Source organism: Capricornis sumatraensis, chromosome 15 (genome assembly GCF_032405125.1).
Source record: "Capricornis sumatraensis isolate serow.1 chromosome 15, serow.2, whole genome shotgun sequence".
NCBI lineage: Eukaryota > Metazoa > Chordata > Mammalia > Artiodactyla > Bovidae > Capricornis > Capricornis sumatraensis.
In genome coordinates, this window is record NC_091083.1 from 78,039,385 (window position 1) to 78,063,950 (window position 24,566).

Sequence of the window (24,566 nt, forward strand, 5' to 3'; positions counted from 1 at the left end):
GAAAAAAAAAAAAAAACACTATATATAACACAAACAGGTCAGAACAAAACACTGCCATCTGGGGACCTTGAGTTTTGGAAACCAATGTTTACTCAGCTACTGGCAAGGACTCAGCTGAAGTCACTGCTCTCCCGTGTCTCCCCAAGGGGTCCCTTGAGACTGATCCACAAGGCGCTAAGGAGCACCATCCCTAGGGAGAAGGCAGCTTCCTTTGGCTCCACTTAGAGCAGCAGGCAGAGGTCCTCCCTCTAGTAACCTCACTCTCCGCCTGCACCAAGAACATGTCCAGCTACCAAAAGTCTGACATCAAAATGGTCCCTACCTCCTGCTGCTCGGAAAACAGAACAAGAGCCTGATTTCTGGGCCAAAAGCTCAGAGCAATCACTGAAAAAAATGGGTGTTCACCACCAGAGTCTAGGGTGGTCTTCTCAGAGCCAACTCCATGAAACTACCACTGGTGAGGAAGAGGCTGACAAATGTTAAAGGGTTCAGAGTGGTTGGGGCCCAGATTCACAGTTTGGGTTAAACTGCTGGTGACCGGTGCCGCTCAGTCCATGGAAAATCTTCCATTGCAATGAAAGCCACAAAGGAAAAAAAAAAAAAAGAGAAAAACCAAGAACTACTCTGGGTCAGGCAGAAAAGTGGCTGCCATGGCCCCTCTTCAACAACTCCCGAGCAGCCTGCTTACCACCCTGCAGGCAGCCCCCACACTCGTGGGACAGGGCGCACTGGCACCATGCCTACCAAGCCCAGCTTGCGGCTCTACAACCCTGCACAGGGACGCAAGCAGGAGCTTGTGCTCTGGTGGGCCTGTGTGAGGCCAGAAAGCCTTGGGGAGGTTCAACATGAACAAAGGCAGTGGCTCTCGCCATGAAAGGACTACCCCAAACGCAGCCAGTTGGGACTTGGCTGCTTTTTCCTTCCCCGCCCCCACATCGAGCTGACAGAGACAAATGAAATACAAACGGAGCCCAGACACCTATACTGCCCATGACCCCAGAGATATTTATTTTCTATCAAAAAATAATAAAAAATAAAAAAAATAAAAATAACCCCAACAACAAAAAATACACCTCCAAGGCAGTACAAACTCTGACTCTGGAAGGAATAAGTAACAACAGCCTTGGGCAGAAGAGAGCAGGTGGTAGAAACTTACGCCATTCGATGTGGACCTGGACACGCGCAGAGAACATCCTCCAAGTAACTACTTAGAACGCAACAGGTAGGAGGCCAGGGGAAGAGGGACCTGGGGGAAGTTGAGATTTAGCCTCAGTAATGCCTCTGGTACGATCCCATGGGGGCCTGGGGCTGCCCCACCTGTGCTGTGGTCTGGCTAACCAGGTGGGAGAGAGCAGGGCCACTCTGGATCAGGGTGTCCAGAGCTTTCTGTACACTTGGATTGTCAAAGTTGATACTTGTGGAAGACACGGGCCTCTGGCTAGCCAAGTTGCTGGCAGGTGCCAGGAGGGTGGAAGGCTGGCCAAAGAGCCCTTGGGAAGGAGCCCCAGGCCTGGGGCCCATGTTCCGAGCAGATCCTGCCTGTCCCAAAATGCCTGGAGGCTGATTGCCAGAGGCCTGTGATCTTTGCTGAGGCTGGCTGTTCGCTGCTGTGGAAAAATTCTGGTTCTGGGTGTTTCCGGCAGCAACTGAGGGGGATGCAGAGCTGCTATTGGCCGCAACCGTGCCACTATTGAAGAGGCTGAGGATTTTGGCCTGAAGCTCTTGCTGGGAGGTGGGGGGTGCAGCTGGAGTGGGTGTAGCAGACGGGAGCACTTGGCCACTCTGGAGCGGTTGAGAGCTTGGCTGTGTCTTCAGTGAGGCACCCGAGGTCGCCCCAAGTGGTTGACGGGAAATCGGGCCTAGAAGACAGAAATAAGAGGTATCTGGTTGAAAAATACCCTCCATGGGCAGGCTTAGCAGCCCAGGGAAGAACAACAATCACTGATTACATCAATCACACAGTACACAGACTATAACATCAATTTCCCAAAGGGGCCATTTCATAGTATGTGCTGTTTTCAGTAAACAGCTTAGTTCCCCCAGAGAACTACTTTAAAAAAAAAGGGCATCCATCTTGGTTCCCAGGAAGTCAGCCATACTAGCCCACCCACCACCACATTAACTACAGGGATCAGAATTCAGTACCCAAATCTTAAGTTACCATTATTACACCAGCACAGATGGCCCATGCGGGAAAACCCATGGGATATGCTCATTTCCCTTACCCACCCCAAAGAGCCCTGGGCCTGCCACCCTCCCAACAGAGCCTGGGGATTAGAGAAATGCAGAGTCAGAACTTCACCTCGGCCCTGCCACGTAGCTCACCAGGCAGAGAGTCGGTGCTGCTCCTCATAAGCCGCTCCTTCCTCTCTCGCAGGTAGTTGATGATCTTGTCAGTTTCTTCAGCAGTAAGGTACCTGTTGTCGGCCAGCAGGTTGAGGAGGCTCTGGATGGCTGGGGGGTGCCCCCCGCGCATTCCCTCCTCGGGGCCTCCTCGCTCTCTTTCCTGGAGGATGGCTTCATCAGCCATCTTGGCCGCCTGTCTGGCAATCTCCTCGCGCTCCTTCTCCCGGCACTCATTCTTATAGCGCTCGTAATTTCTGGCCACCAGCACCATGGCATCTGCCTGGGGCATGTTGCGATGCTCTGTAGGAGGGAATGATATGAGCTATTTTCTCCCATGACAGATTTGAGTGCCCACCTGCTGAACTCTACCAAGCCTTTCCTGACCTCAAACAAGCAAGAAAACCATTTCACTGACAAAAAGCCTTGGAATGGGGATGGGGAGAGGTGGGGCAGGAGGGGATGCAGCTTGGAAGACAAAGGATGGGTTTCTTCAGTGGGAAGCAGACATCCTTGTAGAAAGCTAGTTCTAAGGGGAATTCTTAGATCACAGACATGTAGTGAAAACCAGAGAAACATGACATCTCACAGATTCAAAAAGACCACGTGGAGAATGACCACAGGAGGCAGGCCATGGGGGTCCACACAACCCTTCTGGAAAGCCTGGCTTTCCACCACGTTCCTCAGGACAGAGCTGTTTTTTAATGTATCAAAAAGGTTCAACGGTTATGGATTAAGATCAAATTATGACCCTCAATAACCTTCTCCCCTCCCCCTTGGGCAACAAGATTTATAAGGTGATGAGAAGACTTCTTGGCACTTGATATAAATGTCTTCACACATCTTGAGGACGGTTCCTCAGAGAGGCGAATGACCTGCTGGAGAGGCTTCTACACTCTATGCTTATGGGTAAAACTGGTCAGGCAAATAGAGGGCCCAGGGTACTGGGAGAAGGGAAAAGTCTGTGCTGTGAGAGCAATCAGCAAGGCATCAGTTGACTGAGTCTCAACGATCTGGGAGCAAAGGACTAAAAGTTACTTCAGGCAAGGACTTCAGGGAACCGACCCTGGGCCTCCAGGAGGTCAAGGCCGCCTCCCTCTTCTCAAAGTCCCTCCACTGACTTCTCCAGCACACTAACAAAAAGTCTCCTAACTGCCTGCCACACGCTGTGCCCCTCGTTCCAAAGTCTGGTGAAGCAGGGGCTCCACCACCCTCAGCGCAGTGTGTGCCAGGGCTGGGCTGGCTCTCACTGGTGCGAGCAGACTGTGCGCCTCTCTTCCCAAATTGCCCTGAAGTGACTTCATGTTGGTGGCTTGAAATAGAACACGGTGGGAGTATTTACACCACGGAAGTCAGGAAATTCTATAAACCACGCCATCCCCACCCCAGAACTGGCTGTTAAACATTTACTAACACATCACTGCACATACCTAAGGGCTGAATATAACGTCATACACAGCAGGCCCAGAACTGTATGCAATGAAAGAAGATCAAACAAATAAATGACTGTGCAAGCTTCTGTCATGCACTTACAAAAGGGCTCTACCACATCTGAGCTGAAATACCTTTACCTAAAACCTGCTGCTTCTGAGTAAGCCATAAAAAAATTAATGGACTAGCATCTGGAAGTTTCTGGAACTGTAACCCACTGGGGCCTCCATACCTTGAGGGGTTCCGAACATGATGTTGACTGTGCAGGAGCGGTGGATCTGGTGTTGCTGGGTGATGACAATGGCGAAGGGAGACCCTCCCCTGCTGACATCCTCCAAGGCTTGTGACAGTGAGACTTCCGTGTTGAGGAAGATTAGATCTACTACCATGCCTAGGTCTCGGACCTTCCGCCCCACAGATTCAGCATAATCTCTGTAGAAACAAACAGGATCCAGCTGAGCACTCCCTGATCGACTCCCAATCTGTACAGCGGCACCTCAGCCAGAAGACTTCAAATCCTAGCTCTACCAGTGTCTCCCTAGCACCCTCTTCAGGCTCCAAAAATCTAGACCAATTCCTTCTCTTTATATTGGCGGAGAAGTTCCCAATGGAACAGGACTTAGTATCCCAGGCCCTTCTCTTGATTCTCTAGTCTGATGGTCATTCCTAAACACCATCCTGTTGCCTAAGATTTGTAACACATTTCTGTCTTGGCAGAGGCTGTACAACACAGTGAAAAAAGCATGGGTTTTAAATGCTAGAGATAGGTTTGGATCATAGCCCTAACATTTACTTGCGAAGTTGAAGCTTTAAGCAAATCCCTTTACCTCTTACAAATCTCAGTTTCTTTACCAATCAGACAGGAATAATACGGCTCAGCTTATATGTCATTTCCTTAACTTTCTCTCCAATCTAAATCAGATCCTTGATATATTTCTTCTCATAAGACTCATCACCAATACATTTATATTTGTCATCTGTCCAACTAGGGTATAAGCTCCACAAGAGGAAGGGGCCATGTGTGTTTTGCTCATGAGCATTACAGCTTCAGGACCTAGCACCTGCCACACACAGAAAAAATTTGATGAATGAATACATGTGAAACATGATTACTATGAAGATTAGAAAAATAATTTAAAGTGCTTAGCATGGAGTAGTACAGAGTAGGTGCTCAGAAAATGACAGATATTATCATGCATTTAAAAATAAAAAGGCAAAAAAATTATCTGCAAGTTAAAGCAGCATCTATTTCTAAACAAGGCAGCCCAGAGCCTGTGAACTCTGCCTGCTGTTTGGTGTCTTAACACCTACTTCCCTAGCTTCTGCCTTGAAAATTAGCTCTTTAACCCCAAACTGCTAGAAAATACATGAAGTTCTTTACTAGCCACTTGGGGAAAGGGAATATAGCTGCTGCCAAACTTGCAAGCTGCTACACTCCCTTCTGCACCTCTGAGCTGCTTCTCCAAGGAAAGAATGTGAAACAGAGGTAGGAACAACAGTGCCATGAGCTCTGCCTTGGCTGGCACGGCCACCTAACAGCTCTGCAAGGCCATGGCACTTCCCAAACGAAGCCAGTCTCTCGGCTGGCGAATGCAGACATGCCTGCCTTCCCACGTATTACGGGCTTGGGGTCCTCGCACAAAGGGGGCATCTACTGCTTCACCTGACCAACATCTACTCCCTCGGATTTTCCTTTGGGAAGGCACCCCTTTCCCACTCAGTCTGCCCCGGCTCCACAGGGTTAGTGCCACTTTCAGCACTATGCGTGGGCACATGACCTAGCCCTGGCCAATCAGGGCATCCCAGCACTGCTGGCCAAAGGGACAGTCCAGGGATGGGAAACAATTCTAGGCCTTCAGGTGGAAGCAACAGGAAAAAGCAGCTCTTTCCACGGGTTTGCTAAGCTAAGGAGATACACGTCAAGAGCTAGCGCTGTCCTGTCTTTTCAAGTAGAAAGCTTATCTGAGAGTGAAGACAACACAAAAGACCAAATCTTTATGAGAGGCTAACCCTGAATGCAGCCATGCCTGAATGTCCCAGTCAAGCAAACGAAAAACTTCCCTTTGGGCCCAAGCCAGTTTGCGGTGGGTTTTCTGTCATCTACAACTGCAAGAACTCTGGTTAACACAGTACAGCAATGTCAACGTACAAAGCCTGGCAGTGTGTACAGCTGCCAAGAAGACTAAATTTCTAATTTCTCTTCTGCTTCTTCTCCTCACTCGGGAAAAATCCAAAGGGTTCTTACTTAGTCTGCTTGTTGACCACAATCACAGAACAATCAACAGGCCTCTCAGCATCAAAGCGTCTCTGGATTTCCTCAAAATACTGACGATAGAGCTCTTCTCTACGACGCTCCTCACGTTTCAGACGCTCTGCAGGATGACACAGGGAAAACTGAAACATGGACGGTGCCTTTCCATAAAAATAAGTCACAGGCCTTATTTTCAATCTTGAACTACTTGTAGGCAAAGGTTGTAATCCTCTAGACTACTTCTGAAAAAAAATTATTTTTTTACTATTATAAATTCATTAAAATGGAATGAAGGGATTACAAGGCATGGTTGCTTTAATCTGATACATGCTACCAGAATGTCCTTTAGGAAAGGCTGTTACTAATTCATTCTTTCTTTGGGGTGGATCACCTAGTGCTATTTCTCCGTATCTTAATCAACACTGAGTTTTGTCATAAAAAAAAAAAAAAACCTCCTGCCAATTGATAGGCAAAAGATAGTATATCATTATTATCCTAATTTTCATTTTTGGGACAACCATTTAAGACTCTTATTGACAGGTAATTGTAATTTGCTAAAAAAAAAAAAAAAAAAAATCAGGCAGTTAAAAAAAAATCAACAAAAAAATCCTAAACAAAACCAGGCAGTAAAGTTCTGTAGCAAACTACAAATGAGGTTATTAATTTGACCAGGAATAAAACAATTAAAAAATCTTAAAGATGTATTAAATATATTGAGAAAATCAAGGCTTTAAAAAACATGTCTTTATCTAAAAAATAGATGCTCTTAGGTAAAAATTATAAATAAAACAACTTTCCCCACATACTACATAGGTAATAAAGATAGTTATATTTATTTGGTCAATGAGCAAGAAACAAACATTTAACCTCTTCAGCTCCAATCTTTAGTTCATTTCTTTTCTTACTGATAGTATTTCATATTTATTTCTTCTTGTTGGGTGACTAAACCAGGTGACAGTACTACACTGCATTTAAAAAATGGTTTTCAAGCTGAATGCTCTCTACAAATGAACAGGCCATTTATATTTCTTCTTTTTGTGAACTGCTTAGCCAAGTCATTAGCTCCTTTCCAGCTGGTTATTAGTTTTCTCTTTCTTTTATAAAGTGTTCTATTTGTGATAAGAATAAACTGTTTTTTCTACTTTACCTTTTGCACGAGACTGACTTTCTGGGCCTGGTGGGCCTCGTCCATCAAAGCTATCTCTGTAACGGTCAAAGTAAGTGTCATCTTTCCTCCTGCAGTAGTCATCCATTCGCAGGTATCGGTCATAAGAGCCTTCTCTCCTGAAAAGGTAAAGAAACGTGCACAAAGTTAAAGGTTTTCTCCTGCAAAAATCAAATACAGAGAACTCTTCAAGACCCAGCCATCTGTGAGGAAGACATAGTAAGGCACAGAACTTTGGGATTAGGCAAACAAAATTAGTATCTGGGACTCACTGCTTATCAGCTCTGTGGCTGGGACTGAGTTAACCTACCTTCCAAAAGGACCGGGAGGATGTACAGAACACTCTCAGCATAATGGAAGCTCCCTGGCCCAAAGTACACACAAAATAACTGGTAGTAATTATTGATATTTGAGGAACCATTCTAGGCCCTACCCCAAGCCTCCTTCCTTGTGCTTTTTCAAAATTGTGGTTAAAAAATAGAATAAAAAAATACACACATATAAAATAATTTTCACCATCCTTAACAGTCTGAACAGAAACTCACCCCCGATCTCTGTAACTTCTAATCTTTCTATGAATTTGCCTTTTCTAAATATTTCATGTAAGTGAAAACATGTATTTGTCTTTTGTGACAACGTAGCTTAATATTTATTTCATGTAGCATATTTCTTAAGGTCTATCAAGGCTTAGCAAGTATAAAAATGACCTTTCTTTTTATGGCTGAATAATATACTGAATGGATATATCATACTCTTTAATCCATCTATTGATGGTTGTCTACATTTGAGTGGTGTCTACCTTTTGGCTACTATGAATAGTGTTGCTATGTACAGTCACACCCATCTATGTAAGTTCTTCTTTTTAATTCTTTTGGATATATATTCAAGAATGGAGCTGGTGGATCATTAATTCTACTACATTTAACTTTCTGAGGGACCGCCAAACTTTTTCACAGCAGTCATCAGTTCAGTTCAGTCGCTCAGTCGTGTCCGACTCTTTGCGACCCCATGAATCGCAGCACCCCAGGCCTCCCTGTCCATCACCATCTCCCAGAGTTCACTGAGACTCACATCCATCGAGTCAGTGATGCCATCCAGCCATCTCATCCTCGGTCGTCCCCTTCTCCTCCTGCCCCCAATCCCTACCAGCATCAGAGTCTTTTCCAATGAGTCAACTCTTCGCATGAGGTGGCCTAAGTACTGGAGTTTCAGCTTCAGCATCATTCCTTCCAAAGAAATCCCAGGGCTGATCTCCTTCAGAATGGACTGGGTGGATCTCCCTGCAGTCCAAGGGACTCTCAAGAGTCTTCTCCAACACCACAGCTCAAAAGCATCAATTCTTTGGCGCTCAGCCTTCTTCACAGTCCAACTCTCACATCCATACATGACCACTGGAAAAACCATAGCCTTGACTATAGACGGACCTTGGTTGGCAAAGTAATGTCTCTGCTTTCAATATACTATCTAGGTTGGTCATAACTTTTCTTCCAAGGAGTAAGCGTCTTTTAATTTCATGGCTGCAGTCACCATCTGCAGTGATTTTGGAGCCCAAGAAAATAAAGTCTGCCACTGTTTCCACTGTTTCCCCATCTATTTCCCATGAAGTGATGGGACCAGATGCCACGATCTTCGTTTTCTGAATGTTGAGCTTTAAGCCAACTTTTTCGCTCTCCTCTTTCACTTTCATCAAGAGGCTTTTTAGCTCCTCTTCACTTTCTGCCATAAGGGTGGTGTCATCTGCATATCTGAGGTTATCGGTATTTCTCCCAGCAATCTTGATTCCAGCTTGCGTTTCTACCAGTCCAGCGTTTCTCATGATGTACTCTGCATAGAAGTTAAATAAGCAGGGTGACAATATACAGCCTTGACGTACTCCTTTTCCTATTTGGAACCAGTCTGTTGTTCCATGTCCAGTTCTAACTGTTGCTTCCTGACCTGCATACAGGTTTCTCAAGGGGCAGGTCAGGTGGTCTGGTATTCCCATCTCTTTCAGAATTTTCCACAGTTGATTGTGATCCACACAGTCAAAGGCTTTGACATAGTCAATACAGCAGAAAGAGATGTTTTTCTGGAACTCTCTTGCTTTTTCCATGATCCAGCAGATGTTGGCAATTTGATCTCTGGTTCCTCTGCCTTTTCTAAAACCAGCTTGAACATTAGAGAGTTCACAGTTCACGTATTGCTGAAGCCTGGCTTGGAGAATTTTGAGCATTACTTTACTAGCGTGTGAGATGAGTGCAATTGTGCGGTAGTCTGAACATTCTTTGGCATTGCCTTTCTTTGGGATTGGAATGAAATGTGACCTTTTCCTGTCCTGTGGCCACTGCTGAGTTTTCCAAATTTGCTGGCATATTGAGTGCAGCACTTTCACAGCATCATCTTTCAGGATTTCAAACAGCTCAACAGGAATTCCATCACCTCCACTAGCTTTGTGTATGGCACAATCTCATACAAATTCCATCACCTCCACATCATCATGATTATCTGGGTCGTGAACATCTTTTTTGTATAGTTCTTCTGTGTATTCTTGCCACCTCTTCTTAATATCTTCTGCTTCTGTCTTCTTCACAGCAGTCATATTACTTTGCATTCCTACCAGCGATGTATGAGGGTTCTAGTTCCTCTACACTTCAACATTAAAAAAAAAAACAACTATTAAAGCCATCCTAGTAGGTATGAAGTGCTATCTCATTGTGGTTTTGATTTGCATTTCTCTTCTAACTAAGGATGTCAAGTATCTTCTCACGTATTTATTGGCCATTTGTACATCTACCCTGTGGTCCCGCATGGCCAAAACAATTTGCACTCCCATCTTTTTTTCCATTTGCACAACGGTGCCTTTCACAGCCTGCAAGAAGAGACCCAGATTCATTCATTAAGCAAAATCCGTCTTCAATCACACATTCAGCAAATATTTATTAAGCAGCACATCTCTCATGGTGATAGACACCGGAAACATAGGCCTGGGAAAGGCACTGCTGTACAGAGTTCTCAATTAGTTCAGCAGAACAAACAAAAAAGACTGCTACCAAAAACAAACAAACAAAAAAAGACCAGCAAGCAGAACGACTGTAGAGGTTACCTGTACATGGGATCTCGGGAGTCTCTCATCTCTCTGTATCTGTCGTACATGGGATCTCGGTGATCACGAAAATTCCTAGTCTCTCTTAGGTCACGAAAGTCTCTAAGATCCCTCATGTCCCGAGCATCACGCATACTTCTGCTGTCTCGGTGATCCCGAATGTCTCTGCTATCTCTGTGGTCCCGCAAATCTCGGGGGTCTCGCATGTCTCTGCCATCTCGAGCATCCCGGCCATTTCTGCCATCCCTGGGCTCTCTTCTTGGACTTCCTCGAATGGGCGATCGATCACGTCTTGTATCTCGACTATCTCCAAAGCCATATGGATCTCTGTGGGAGGGGGCAAGAAGATGCTAAGACAAAGGAACTGAAGGAGTCTACCCTTGAGCTCTTTACTGGAGAAAGCCCCCACCCTCCAAGCATTTTTCTCTAAAACACAGCAGTCAGTGAGAAATAAGATGAAAATTTTAAGGACAGTTACCCATCTGGTCAGCAAATAAAGACTAGCAGGTTTTACAATCTCCAAAGATTAGGATAGTCAAGGAAGAATGTATGATCCAGAGCCAGGGGTTTTGACTGGGGTCATAGTGTTTATCAGACTTTGGGGGGTAATTCAATATTCTGTATACATGTTAAATTATCATCTCCATCTCAACAGGTTTTCAAAGTGAAAGGATCTTCCCTCATTCATTTCCTCCCACCAAACTTGTTTGAAAGAGATTTTAAAAGGGGAGAACAGTTGTGGGAGGTGGGGTGTGTGTGTGTGTGTCATAATAAGGGGCAAGACTCATGAAGAAAAAATGAGCAAATGACACAATCTTGTACAAGGTTGGCACAATCTCATACAAAGTAATGGTGATTCAAGGAGTTATCCTTAAAAGCACAGAAAATGTTACTTAAAAAAACATCGAGCAGGATCAATCAAATAAAGGGGAAAAAAGAAAGAGAAGTACAATACGAGACACACAGTCAAGTACAGGAACACTCTATCTTCTTAACATATGAGTAGTGGTCTCTCTTAGTCTAAAGTTTATGTAGAACCTGGCTCCTCCTGGTCAAGGTGTTCTTTGTTTAAAAATAAAAGTTTGAAGTCACAAGTGTTCAGCCTGATCTGATTCAATATTATTCATGAGACTACCCCACTACGAACTATCATTCTCAACATGTTTAAAATTAAACTTCTTATTCAACCCACTCAGGTGCAGTCAGACCTTTTCACTTTTACTAAAAATCATCTTCCCAATTACTAAGGTTTAAGTTCTTGAGAGTTAACTTTGATTTTTCTTCCCTATCAAGTTACTTGAATACTCTTTGCTTTTCTTGTTCATTCCCATTGGACTTTTCAGTTCAATCCAAACCTTTATTCTATGCTGGCACCACCAAGAATTTTTAAGATACAAAACCAAAATCCAATCTTCCAGATTTCAATTCTTTCAGCAAATACCAGATAAACCATCGATTTCCACCTGTTACCAACTGCAGCTTGGCTATCATGCTTCTGGGCACTCTTCCCGAACAAATTTAGCCCCTTTCCATTTATTATTTCTCCCTCATTTCCTAATCCAACTTCCTTAGTTCTAAAGCTGGATTTATGATTTAACTCACATGACTTATTTCAGTATTTCTGTTCATATGGCTTTTCAACGTGGAATGATTTTCCTGCACTAACTCAAGTATCACCCAATGCTCAAAGGCAAGTTCATGTCCCATGTCTTCCAAAAAATATTCTCTAATCTCTTGAGTAACTGCTGATCTCTCCTGCTAAACTCTTAGAGCACTTACTATTACTCACCTAGATCAGATTTACCTTTTTACAATGTCTCCTTGTAAGAACTGCTTTAAGGATCACCTCCTCCGTAAAGCCTGCCCTGAACTCTTGATCTTTTCCAGCAAATAGGCCCCTCCTCCAGTCATTTCCATCTCAATAAATGGCACATCTACTTACTCAGTTGCTCAAGCCAGGAAACTGGATGTCATCCTTTCTTTAAAGCCCTATCCACTCTTCCAATGACATTTCCAAAATGTGTTCACTTTCTCTGAAATTGATATCCATTCTGTCCATGTTTCTTTATCTCCACTGGTACCACTGAAGGCCAACCCCAAGCCACCTTTCCCCAAAACCACAGCAGAGCCTTCTAAAGTAGTCTCCCCATTTCTGCTCTTGCCTATTTCTTAATCTTCTTCTAGATTACTCTAGAACCATCTTTTAAATACGTAAAACCCTTCACTGGTTTTCCATAGTATTTAGAATTCAGTCCAAAATCTCCACTGAGGCTAATAAGATTCTGCCCTGCCTCAGCTCGTCTTCTCCAAGCTTATTCCGCCCCTCCCTAGTCTGCGTCTCTTACCATGCTGACTTTTCAGCTGTAACTAGCCAAGGGTTTCCCAGTGCCTCCTGTTGTGCGGCAGGAACTACTCCACAGTCATTTCCCAGGTCTCAGGCCTAAGCATCCCTTACTCCATGATTCTGTTAGTTTAAAACTTTATTTTTGGTCCCTAAATTCTGGCCACCTTCTCTCATAGCACTGTTTTCACTCATGTTATTTATCACAATTTGATGTCACATATCAATTAACTTAACGCCTGTCTGCCCTACTAGACTGCAAGTCCATGAAGACAAGGACTGTCAGTTTGACTTCATGATAAAGCCACTGCATAGGCTTATATTGTCTGGCATAGAGCAGATGCTCCATGAACCTGTTAAACAAATCTTGCTCTGCATACATATTTCTATTGCTGCACTTATCACACTGTTCTGTAGTTATTTGTTTGCAATGGCTTCCCTACCAAACAGTAAGCTCACTTGAATGCTTTGTATCCACAGGACACAGCACAGAATTCAGTAAATGTTTAACAAAATTAATTATTCAACTAAACTGTAAACCTCTCAAGAGTAGCATCATGTCTTCCTCATATTTTTGTCACCTACCATGATTACACATATAGACATTTATTATGATGCCCTCAGCTTGGAAGAAAACTTCATTTTCACTTCATCCACATGGTCACAGCAAAAACAATTTAAATGCCAACTCTGTTTCTATGAAAAGTCCTTGTCATATGTTTTAAGGCTCATAAGTACTCTTGATTGGTGGGAGCAAACATACGGGAGATCAGAGAATTTAAACAAGGATGGCTAAAGATTTTTCCTACTAGAATAAAGTGCAGAGTAACTGAGATTCTCACTTCAACTTTTATTATGTCATAAAATCCCTCTAACATATGTAACATCTGATATAGTGTATATTGTGGGCAAACACCTAGGATCCAATGGGAAGGGACAACTGTAAAGTATTTCTGGATTAATGATCGGCAGATAAACCTGCCTTGCGGAGCAGTCAGAAAAAAGTCATTAGAGGTGGAATCATATTTCAAGTGCTCTTTGGCAATCAAGGATGAAAGAGATCATGAACCTGACAGACCACAGACCACACACAAAGCCTGGAGAAAACGGGGTGGCGGGTGGGACAGGGCTAGTACCACCATATCACAGCAATTTTCACAGTCTTAGGATGATTACAAATGCCACATCTGGTTCTCATTCTTTTGAACCCACTGAAATACCTTACTCACCTGGCGAGAGTTTATTCCTGGAGGTTGACCACAATACCCTAGATTCCCAAAGTCTAGGTTCATGTTTCCAGTTTGAGAAGGTAAGCAGTCAATCTAAAGTCTGTGTGCAACAAAACTGTAAATTCCCCCTTAATTACCTTTGGGGTAAAAATGTAGAAGAGATGATATTCACAAGGGAAAGAAGAACCAAAGGAGTAGCAGAAGCAGGGACAGAGAGGCTAGCAAGGCTCTAAAATGAAAAAGGAAAGCTTTCCTTTCTCCAAAAGACAAGCAGTATGGCAGACTGCTTTTCTTCTGGAGACAAAAACAAAATAACCCTTTAGGTGCCAAACAAGACCTCCCCAGAACAAAATGGATCCTGGTGTTGGCCCCAACATCTTTCTCAAAATAAGAACCAGATAACAAAAAGATGGTACAATGTGCAGGATTCAGAGTGCCGCATGGATGAAGCCTGCTGAACAAGATGCTTGGCCTCAAACAACAAGTGGGTTAGAGGCAAGTTTCTGGAGAATGAAGTTCACTATATCATCCCATGGTACCAAAGTTGTTTAACTGGAGACCAATGCACTGTACCCTCAAGTACTAGGTCACCAGAAGCTAAAAAGAAACTGAACGACAGTTAAAACTTCAGAACCAGAGTCCACAAACTGAAAGCAGTTGATAAACATCACAAAAATTCTGTTGCAAATTCCTCATTTATTCAGCAGGAGGGGGCAAAGCCAAATGCTCTTTTGCCTTGAGAGAAATGATAGTCAAACACTATTTGCAAACATCTGAGAGGTAAGGAGGGATGGATGAAGGAAAAGACCATGGCTCAGACGGCAAGTGATGTGCTCCTGGCAGAAGTGCTTCTCTTCCTGAGGAGCACTAGGCATTTGAGAGCTCTTGGACAACTGATGGACTCCGAGCTTCTCTTAGAGACAGCCTCAAGCCCAGGATGGTGCCTCAAGCCCAGGATGGTGCTCTTTGGCCTTGGCTATTCAGGAGGTCAGGGAGGAAGGCCTCCGTCCTTTTCTTGTCAGCATCTCCTTTTTTCTTTCTGTTCACTGGAATATCTTCCTTCTAAAGCCAGCCTTTTTTCTCCTGAAAAAAAAAACCCATCAGCTCTTTGTATTTCTGTTCTGTCACAGATACTGCCCACAAATACCATTCTCTAAATGGCTGGCTGCTGTGTGATGCTGACCTCCCACCAGGAGCTCCATGCTACCGTCAGCAACAGAGACAACAGGCTTGTACAGAGTTTCACCACTGGGTGCAGGAAGGATAACGAGGGGCAGCAAGCAACCGCACCTTACAGATTCAAACTCTGTAAGTGCCCCTGCTTCTCCTGGAAGCGCACTGATAATTTTCTCAAACACAAATGCGACTCTTCTGTTGGTAGAGAGGTGGCACTTGTTGAGAACTGACGGATCTTCTTTAAGTGTTAGTGCGCACGTAATCACAGCCTGGAGTCTTTAATTGTGAAGCCCACCTAGAGCTAGGGCAGTCTCACACCCAAGAAGCAAGCAGTGATTAAAGGAATTAACACTGTGGATACACAGAAATCACCTCAGGCCACGTAAGAAACTTGTCTGCAGTTAGGCTTTTTCTTTTCTCTTTTTAATAACTGAAATATAGCTGACAATGGCCAGGTTATTTCTGATGAACCAATCCTTGACGACTTTCACCGAGGCACCAGGCCTAACATTCTTCACGAATACATAGAGAAATTCTCTGCAGAGGTCTCGACATAGACAAGTAACTCTATTTGCTTTTCCTCAGGTCATGCAGGAAGGTTTAGGAAGTAGAGTATCACTCAGAGGCCATGTCTGCAGAAGGATATGTTCCAAAACCTGGACTGCTCAAGTGTTGAGCTGAAGATGGAAACTGAGAACTGAGGCACGACTAGAATCATGGTCCAGTCTCCGAGGATGGTTAAGACTGATGCCGAGCACCAATGCGAGACAACCTGCATGGTAACTGTGCAGTGCTCTCAATGTGCACAGTGGAGTTCAATGAAGCTGTCCAAGGGTTAAATGACGAGAATTCAGGGTGAAATGTGATCCAGAGCAGGAATCCCTGATGCAGAATTCTGGCCTTGGCTGGGCTAGTACCATCAGAACCACATTCCAACAGCTGGAGTCATTATGGAGGCTTATTACTGAACGGTGAGCAACACCAGCAGAACTGTGGCTTACAGAGACATTTGAAGAGGTGATAATCCTGTGAAAATCCCCAAAGATACTGAGGTGTTTTGACACTCAAGGTTAAAGTCCAGCAAAATAAGGTGTTACAAAGGTCTTGCCAGCATGCTTAGAAACAATTTTCTTAAGAAGTAGCAACATTGAAGACACAGAGTTACAACTTAAGGGAAATGCTTGCTATAGGTACTTTTTTTTTCCTTCCTGTGAACAATGCATTCCTCCACGGCTGGGGGCACATAAAATGTTTAGGGTTGCTAAATGAAGGCAGCTGGATTGCTGTCAACATACTGGTACACTGGAGTTTTGACTGGAAGCACGCACCTGAAGAGAGTGCGCGCTGGCCAGTGTTCACCCTCAGAGAAATGATTAGCCCCTTCCAGACTAGTATCTTAAGAGAGAATATATGATAAACACAATGATAAAAACGTTAGTGTTCTATTTTGAATACAACATTCAATTTATCTGACTTTAGGGTTTGACAATTTTTATTTTTAAATGGAACAAAACTGAGACTCTGCTTAGACTTTTAGATGGGGCTCAGAATATTTTTTTTTTTTTTACTAAATGTGAATATTCCTCTTCCCTAAACCTTACTGAGTATGACTATATGAAACTTAATCATGCTAAACAACACTTTGAGGAACCCAGTTAGGGACGATCACCAAGAAGACTGATTTTTAATGGACCTTTAATTAGCCTAGCTGTCCCTCCTACTGATTATAAATAAAGCGGGGAGTCACAGCCCAATCCACATCCCAAATGACCTTATCTTAGAATTTATTTTTGAGGAAGATGATATATTAAAATGAAAATATAAGTGACATATGTTTATAAATCTGGTAAGGAGAACATTTTAAAAGGCCCCCTCCAATGTTGTTTGTATGTTGTATCTTTGGGGGGGGATATAAGAAAGAAAGAAAAAAGCATTCTTCCATTATAGATGAAATTATAGAGTTGCATTTTAGGCTGGGATGAAATTAATCTTTTAAATTTAATGCTCTGGCAATGGCAATATCGGATTTCAAGTAGGGGAGTAAGCTATTTCCCCAACATTGCCAATGCTTAGTGAATAGCTACAATAATGGGAAATGTTAAAATCATCTGGTTAGGTATATTTTTAGTGGAATGACATAAAAAATTCTTAGCATAGCACAAATGAGAACCACTTTTTATTCTGTGATGTGCAGTCCCATCTCCTTTTTGCCTGCAGAAACATTACCCAGACGTCACAGACATCATGAGGATACAGAGAGCAGGAGGATTTTACCAGGGGAGTGTCTTTATAGTGACCAATTCTACACTCCTATAAGCTACCTACTTCAGAAACATACACATTTGAGCTCCTTGGAAACTGGATATACACCGCATCTCCTTTCAGGTCATTTAGCAACCCCAGCTTCCCGTGGAGCCCCATATGTCTGACCATTAGATGCGAACTCTCAGTCACTTGTATTCCATGTTTACTGGGGCAACGAGGAGCAACACTGAAGGGACTGCCCAGCATCTGCAGCGTGGTTAGATGCAGCACAATGGCAACAGACTTATATGGATCTGAAGTGCCAGAGCATTCATTTATGTTCTTTAGGGCACTCACACATACACACAAAATCAATCAATATACTATTTACCTGCAAGCTGCAGGCATTCCTTATGGTGTCAGAGAAAACAAACAGAATACCAATGTATATGCTCACTTCTGCAGTGAAACCAATGGATGACCAGGGCATCCAGCTAACAGCTGTGGTGCAGCTATAATTGTGGTGTTAGATTCAACTTCCAGGCAGAGTGTTCAAAGAATTTAACTGCAATCAGCAGCATTACTTTGTCCCTAAGGTCGGCTTGAACTCTGCAGAACATACCCGTGTAATTTAATCCTGGTAGCTTAGAAAATACCATCAGGTCCAAGTGGGCGCATATACAAACACAGAGCATCCAATCCTTCCTATAAGTAGGTAACAAACTATAGGTGTTTTTGTTTCAAAGCAGGACAGCTATATGTTATGTGTAAGTGCCCAGTTAGTTGGGTACACCCCCAAGTGACCTGTGGAGCTACCAGTACAGACTAGGATTTGTTGTACTCAGCATGTTCAGTCATCATATGAAATGTAGTTTCCTGTGGTATATAGTTTAGGTACACACTTTACTGTGGAAAACTGGCATTTTACTTAGGGGCAAAGGCAAAATCCATACTGAGTATCCACTTGGGCCATGAGGAGACACCAGATATGAGATATGTATGTCTGCATTCCACACAAATCTGCACACACTGCATCCACTTGTGTGCTATTTATGAGGTCAGACAGTTTGAATACAATATACTCATCTTTGGTGTAATGGCAACATTAATGAGGCTCTTCTTTGGGACGAATTTAATGCATATCTTGAGGGTACACATCAGGACTATCTCTTGTAAATAGTGGAAGACTATTTGGGGAGATGCTTTTTATTTCCAGGAAAACTAAGAAAAAGGGAGACTTCTAGAGGTAGGGTGTTTTTGCCCTTTTTATTTCCCCTCAATAAGTAACCCAAGCATGCGAGCGCACAGGGGATCTGCAGCACAGGCACAGGAGCAATCTCTCAAGCAGCACTTTCTGTAACCCTGGGTGAGCATCTGGACCGGCAGCCATGTGGAATGAAGAGTCGAGCCTGCTGCAGGGCAGCGTAGCACACACCAACGACCCTCGGGCACTCCTGCTGTGGAGGCTCCCACTGACACGTGAGCGGGGGACACACAGAGGTTTATCCTCTTCCAATCGCCTGCAACTCACGGTGCAAGCTGAACTTGCTGGGTTTGCCACGGAAAACAAAGCTTCCTCTGCATCTCCTGATGTATGTTCTAAAAAAGCAGCAAGGCCCTTCACACAGGTTCACGTTCTTATTGTTTGCTTGTGCGTTTCTGATTTCTTTGGGGGGAAGAAAAGACCCTTGATGTACGAAGTTGGGCTTAACTCCCCAGAGCCCAACTCTCCCAAGGTAACTCACTGCTTCAGGGTACTTTACCTTCGTGTGGGGCTGGGTCTTGATGGAGCCGTATTCATATTTCTTCTTTCCGCTGCCTTATTAATATCTGAAAAGAATAATCAACCCATCTGTTCAATGCTACGGAATAAAAACAAGATCATCAGCACATTTCAAATGAAAGCAACAACAAAAAAACTACAATGACAACCAGATGGTGTAAGAAAATCCATTCAGCAGACGCATAGTCACTTGGGCAAGTTTTATTAAGTTACAGCAGTACGTTGTCATGGCTTGGTAGAGAAGGTCCCTCAGTTTTCTAGCTAACACATAATTTGTGTAAAACTGATCATGTCAAGGCTTTAACACTGCCAAGCCTAAACCTAAAAACTGCCCCCTCCAAAAGGGGAAAAGTGTCTTCTAAACTCTTGGAGAGCCAGATGTGTGATTCTTTTTTGAGGGCAGGAGAAAGAAAGAAAGAAAATTTTAAAAAGAGAGAGAGAGCAAGGGCAAGTAGTTCCATTTTATATTACAAGGAAGTAATGGCTGGAATCCAGTTTTAAAACATCTAATATTCCATGAAGCAGGGGCTCCTTTTAGTTTGCCTTGTGGCATTCTATTGGTTAGAATCTTCCAGAATGAGATGTAGGAAAGAAATTAATTTTTTCAAAACAAAGCATATGACATGTTAATATTTATAACCCTCATAAGGTTATATTTATAACCCTCATAAGTACCTAAGAATAAGAACTGTCATTTGGTATAGTAAGGTTAAGTAATAAAACACTCATCGTAAGTTTTCACTACAGAAGCCTGGCATATACAACTAGATAAAGAACAGTGGAAACATAAACTCACAGAAGCCAATCTGTGCAGTTAAAGCCTCTCGGTTAAAAACAAAACAAACCTACTTTGCAAAAGCTGAAGCAAGTAATAATAACACCATATGTAAGTAAGAAATATCTAAAGAAATGTACCAATCTATGCTCAAAGATAACACCCGATAAATTTTATATGCCTGAAAAAATAAGCACATTAAAAATTTCATACTTTAGTATATGGAGAAATAAAACTGCTTTCTGCGGCAGTGTAATTTTATTTCCCTTGTTCCATATTAAGCAATTAACAGTGTATCTAATAATGACATTAAATGGTATTAAACAATCATATAATTAGGATTTAAAACAGTGATTATAAATAGCTTTGAAAATAGTAATTATGTGTGTGAAAAATTCTAACCAGAGTTGTATCACATGAAAGACCACAGTAATGATAAACCTTAAAGAGGTCTTGTATGTCTTTCCCCTGCTATGTTGTCAACTATTGAGTTCCTGTTCAAGTGAGAATGATCTTCCGTTCCATTTTAAGTCAGAAGCCCCTTATCTTTAGGAGAATGGCTTTTGACCAAACTGAAGGTAACATATCTAAACAGTCAGAGAGGTATATTCTATGTAAACTGCTCCTTAAGTTTCTAACTGAGCAGATCCAATCCCTCTACCTTTATAAAGAATCAGGAAATATGTTCTACACAGAAATTGGCCAGTAATACCTGACCATGGGTTTGGTATTGCATGTTACAAGTTACAACCCTTAAAGTTCACTAAGGCCTGACATTTTTTTTTTTTAATATTTATTTATTGGCTGCACTGGGGTCTAGTTGCAGCACGCAGGATCTAGTTTCCTGACTGGGATCGAACCTAGGCCCCCTGCACTGGGAGTGCAGAATCTTAGCCACTGGACCACCAGGGAAGTCTCAAGTCCTGAAATAGTAACACGTTATATAATGACAGATCATACAGGGAGTACCTAGTTTCTTCTATATGTAATTGTGAAGAGTATCAGGTTCAGGCTTAGAAGGGCCTACTGACCTAGTCCGCCCACTTACTTTGTACTGCTTTCTAATACAGGGTGACTATGATTCAGAGAGAAACGTAAAATCTTTGATAATTTAAGCAGTTTTCAAAGTATCTCTGGAATACATGGGGAGTGGTGTTAGTGGCGTGCACATTTCTTTTAAATAAGGACCATATTTCCCAGCAGGATTCCATGTATTATTAAATAGCCATGTAAATAAAACTCATCTAAACACTGACTTGACTCAGCAAACATTTAGGTGAGAATATGGAACACAAGGTACTACTGTAACTGGTGTCTATAAATACTATATAATTTTGCCCTCATATGAAAGGGACTGCTGCATTGTATAATTATATCCAATTCTGTGAGGGCTGCTAAATATAGGACTGGGGAGACCAAAATCCTCATGGTACCATATAACTTTGGGGCAAAACTGGTTGCAGTCAGAATGAAGGAGGGAAATATTTTCCTTTGAAGTTCGTGAAATTCTTTGCGATCACTTGAAAGATTATTTAAAAAATTCAAGATTATATCTTTAAACCATTCTGACTGTAATTTGCCTCCTAGTATCCATTTTCATGGAGGAGTCCAAAGTAATTGGTTTTGGATGGTGTGGCTTAAGTTTCTTTTGCAGAAAAGAGAACTCTTAGACCATTTTCTTACTTTTAGGGGTTAGCAAACTTTGGTATGGTATAGCAACTGTTTGTTTATTCATTCCTATTAAAGAGATCCTTAAATCTCCACCTTGAGTAAGATATGGACAAAATGAAATTTGAAACATTTTGCTAGTCACACTGCCATGTAAGAGGACTGCTCAGGTTAGGCTAGAGGTGGAGGCGTTTTCATTAAGAGTTATGAAAAACTGTCATCACCGCCAATTCACATACACAAACAAGTCTAACATACGTGCACACAGAACTTTTGGAAAACCTAAGAATTCGGAAATACAGAAAGAACAGAGAAGCTACCAAAAGTACAAATAACTTCAGAGAGCTGATCATGGTACAACAAAGATTTAAAGCAGCAGGAAAAACAAACCAACAAACCAAAGCCTTGCCCCATCCCAATTTTCTGTCACACAATTTGAAAACCTGGAGGTTCATCTGAACAAGTTTCCATTTGAAAATGCAAACACTGGGAGTAGTAAAGGGGGTTTTTGTATTAATTAATTGAATCAGATTATTTTCTTTCTATCCCTACTGAGATAGATCCCTGGTGGCTCAGATGGTAAAGCATCTGTCTACAATGCTGGAGACCTAGGTTCGATCCCTGGGTCGGGAAGATCCCCTGGAGAAGGAAATGGCAATCCACTCCAGTACTATTGCCTGGAAAATCCCATGGACAGAGGAGCCTGGTAGGCTATAGTCCATGGGGTCACAAAAAGTCAGACATGACTGAGCGACTTCACTTTCACTACTGAGATACAAAATTTACACCAAAGAAATAGAAATGATATCAATGTAAAGGGAAAACAGAAAGACAATTTGGGAATCTTTCTGGACATTAGAGGGGAATCAAAATTGGAGGGTATTTAATCAACAGGAGGACAGTGGTAACTTAAAAGAATCTCCAAGGAGAGGTGGAATGCCTCTTCTGCCTAAAAAAGGGAAGAAACTGTGCTTCTTTTTCTTCCTGCTTTATTTTTTCTGGGGCAGCTCAGTCTCAGTGTCTCTGCCACCTCAGCCTGGTTGGTAGTTCTACACTTTGTCAATTTATTAGCAATGTGAATACCATTCAAGTCACCGTTACCACAAAGTGCTTAGCCTTCACCTGAATAGCTATAACTTCTAAGGGGTAAAAATAGTTAAAAGCACTTCTCTGGTAAGAATTTTTAGACAAGAAAAATAGCACCAACTGAAGGGATTCACATAAAAGGGGAAAAAAAAAAGGAAAATAATCTGGAAAATGTTATACAGGAAGCAGCAGAGCTGTTTTAAATCACAAAAGAGTGGGGGTAAAGAACTCCCAAAGGAAGGCACAATGCCTAATCTACAATTTTATTTTAGACTAATATGCCAGACAGAGTTCACACAATGGTACTCAGATACGCTATCAATAAAAATGCATGTTTCATGCATAGTATCAGGAACTGGTTTGCTCTATTTTTTAATTGTACCACCACAAAACAACTCTTTTCACCTTAAAGCCAATTTTTATACTTCAAAGACCGTCACAATGGAAAACAGGACTATTCTAAACAAGTGCAGTATGAACGGTAACATTTGACAGGACCACCACTGGCTGCTGATATCAGTCCTAACCACTGGACTGCCAGGGAATTCCCTACAATCTCAAGAAATGATTACAAGCGAAATAAAGCTTGCCAACAGGTCTAACTGAAAAGCAAGCAACAATCAGGAATTATTAAATGGGAAATACATGATGACGAAGATAATGCTACTTGAGAAACCATACTGACAAGACAGTGACTATGAGACAGTAACTCCCAAAACTGGGAAGGGAAAGGACAGGACTTCTCACTTACACCGTATTTATGCAGACGACTTTGACGATATATTGTACCATTAGGGATATTATGAGTTATACTGTAAAGAGTTAGGGATAAGAGAATGCTTGGCTTGCTGCTTCTAAATCAATGCTTTAAGCTCACTCTGAAAACTACACAACCCCTCATATTTAGTTATCCCCTTCAATTTCTAATTGAAATAATTATTGTATCCTTAATGGTATTAGGCTGTTATTCCAAGGAACAGGAATGGTGGAAACAATATAACTTATATTTACAAAATACCTGCTCTGTCCCAGAGCCTGTACTGAGAATGTTACGTGCAGTATCTCCAGCAAGCCTTTCTACAACCCTTGGAGTTGTATTATGATCTCTATTTTGAGAATGAGGAAATTTGAAGTTTAGAGAAATTAGGTGACTTATCTGAGGTCACAAGATGATGAAAAGGCAGAGCTAGAACTCAAAACCAGGTGTGCCCGACACTAACATGCTTAAACATGTTACGCTGCCTCCAACAGGGAGTAGAAAGACCTGACTTCCATTATGAACACTGGTGAGGGCTCCCTGATCAGATGCTGATGGAATCTGGAAAAGGCAGTCTATGCTGGGCACACCAGTGTTTAAGTGCCCCAGACACTCAACAGGGTAGGACCCGCTTATTCAATTACAACTTTGATCTCTATCACCTCAAACAACGTTTCTGGCTTTTACTACTGACATTCTATTCACTGTAACACCTCAGACAAAAATTCTCTATCAATATTTAATTTCTGGCCCTTTTTACTTCTTTTGAGGAAAGAACCTTGGTTGGAATCAGCAAATCTGAGTTCTAGCCCTTCTTTTCTGGGATGTGGGGGAAGGGATTTATTCAAGTCACTTGATTTCTCTAAACCTGATAAAATGGATATTCTACCTTATTTGTTATACTGATTCAAGGAGAATATCAACTAAGAGAAAAAGCTCCCTAATTTGGACCAACAAAGGTTGAGCTAATCTAAACTACTACAAAAGCTGGAAAAACAAAAAATTCAAAATATAGGTTCATTTAAAAAAGGTAAAATTTCAACTGAACTGTACAAGTAGAGATCCTTGTGCTGCGCTTAGTCTCTCAGTCGTGTCCAACTCTTTGCGACCCCATGGACTGTAGCCTGCCAGGCTCCTCAGTCCATGGGGATTCTCCAGGCAAGAAATACCAGAGTGGGTTGCCATGCCCTCCTCCAGAGGATCTTCCCAACCCAGGGATTGAACCCAGGTCTCCC

General features: G+C 42.5%; 1 protein-coding gene across 3 annotated transcripts in view; it reads right to left on the reverse strand.

The window, feature by feature from the left end:
• The window catches only part of NCOA5 (nuclear receptor coactivator 5), a 30,389-nt gene continuing 5,823 nt past the window's right edge, over positions 1-24,566 (reverse strand). The window contains exons 2-8 of one of the 3 annotated variants that reach the window (XM_068987148.1): positions 19,026-19,092; positions 10,273-10,599; positions 7,173-7,309; positions 6,020-6,146; positions 4,007-4,206; positions 2,326-2,646; positions 1-1,859 (exon numbers count right to left, since the gene is read on the reverse strand). In XM_068987148.1, coding sequence (XP_068843249.1) covers positions 1,270-1,859; positions 2,326-2,646; positions 4,007-4,206; positions 6,020-6,146; positions 7,173-7,309; positions 10,273-10,599; positions 19,026-19,063 — 1,740 coding nt within the window. In that variant the 5' untranslated portion in view covers positions 19,064-19,092 and the 3' untranslated portion in view covers positions 1-1,269. Of the gene's footprint in view, positions 1,860-2,302; positions 2,647-4,006; positions 4,207-6,019; positions 6,147-7,172; positions 7,310-10,272; positions 10,641-19,025; positions 19,093-24,566 lie in introns of those variants that run through there. The other 2 variants (XM_068987149.1, XM_068987150.1) reach the window with 2 other exon arrangements.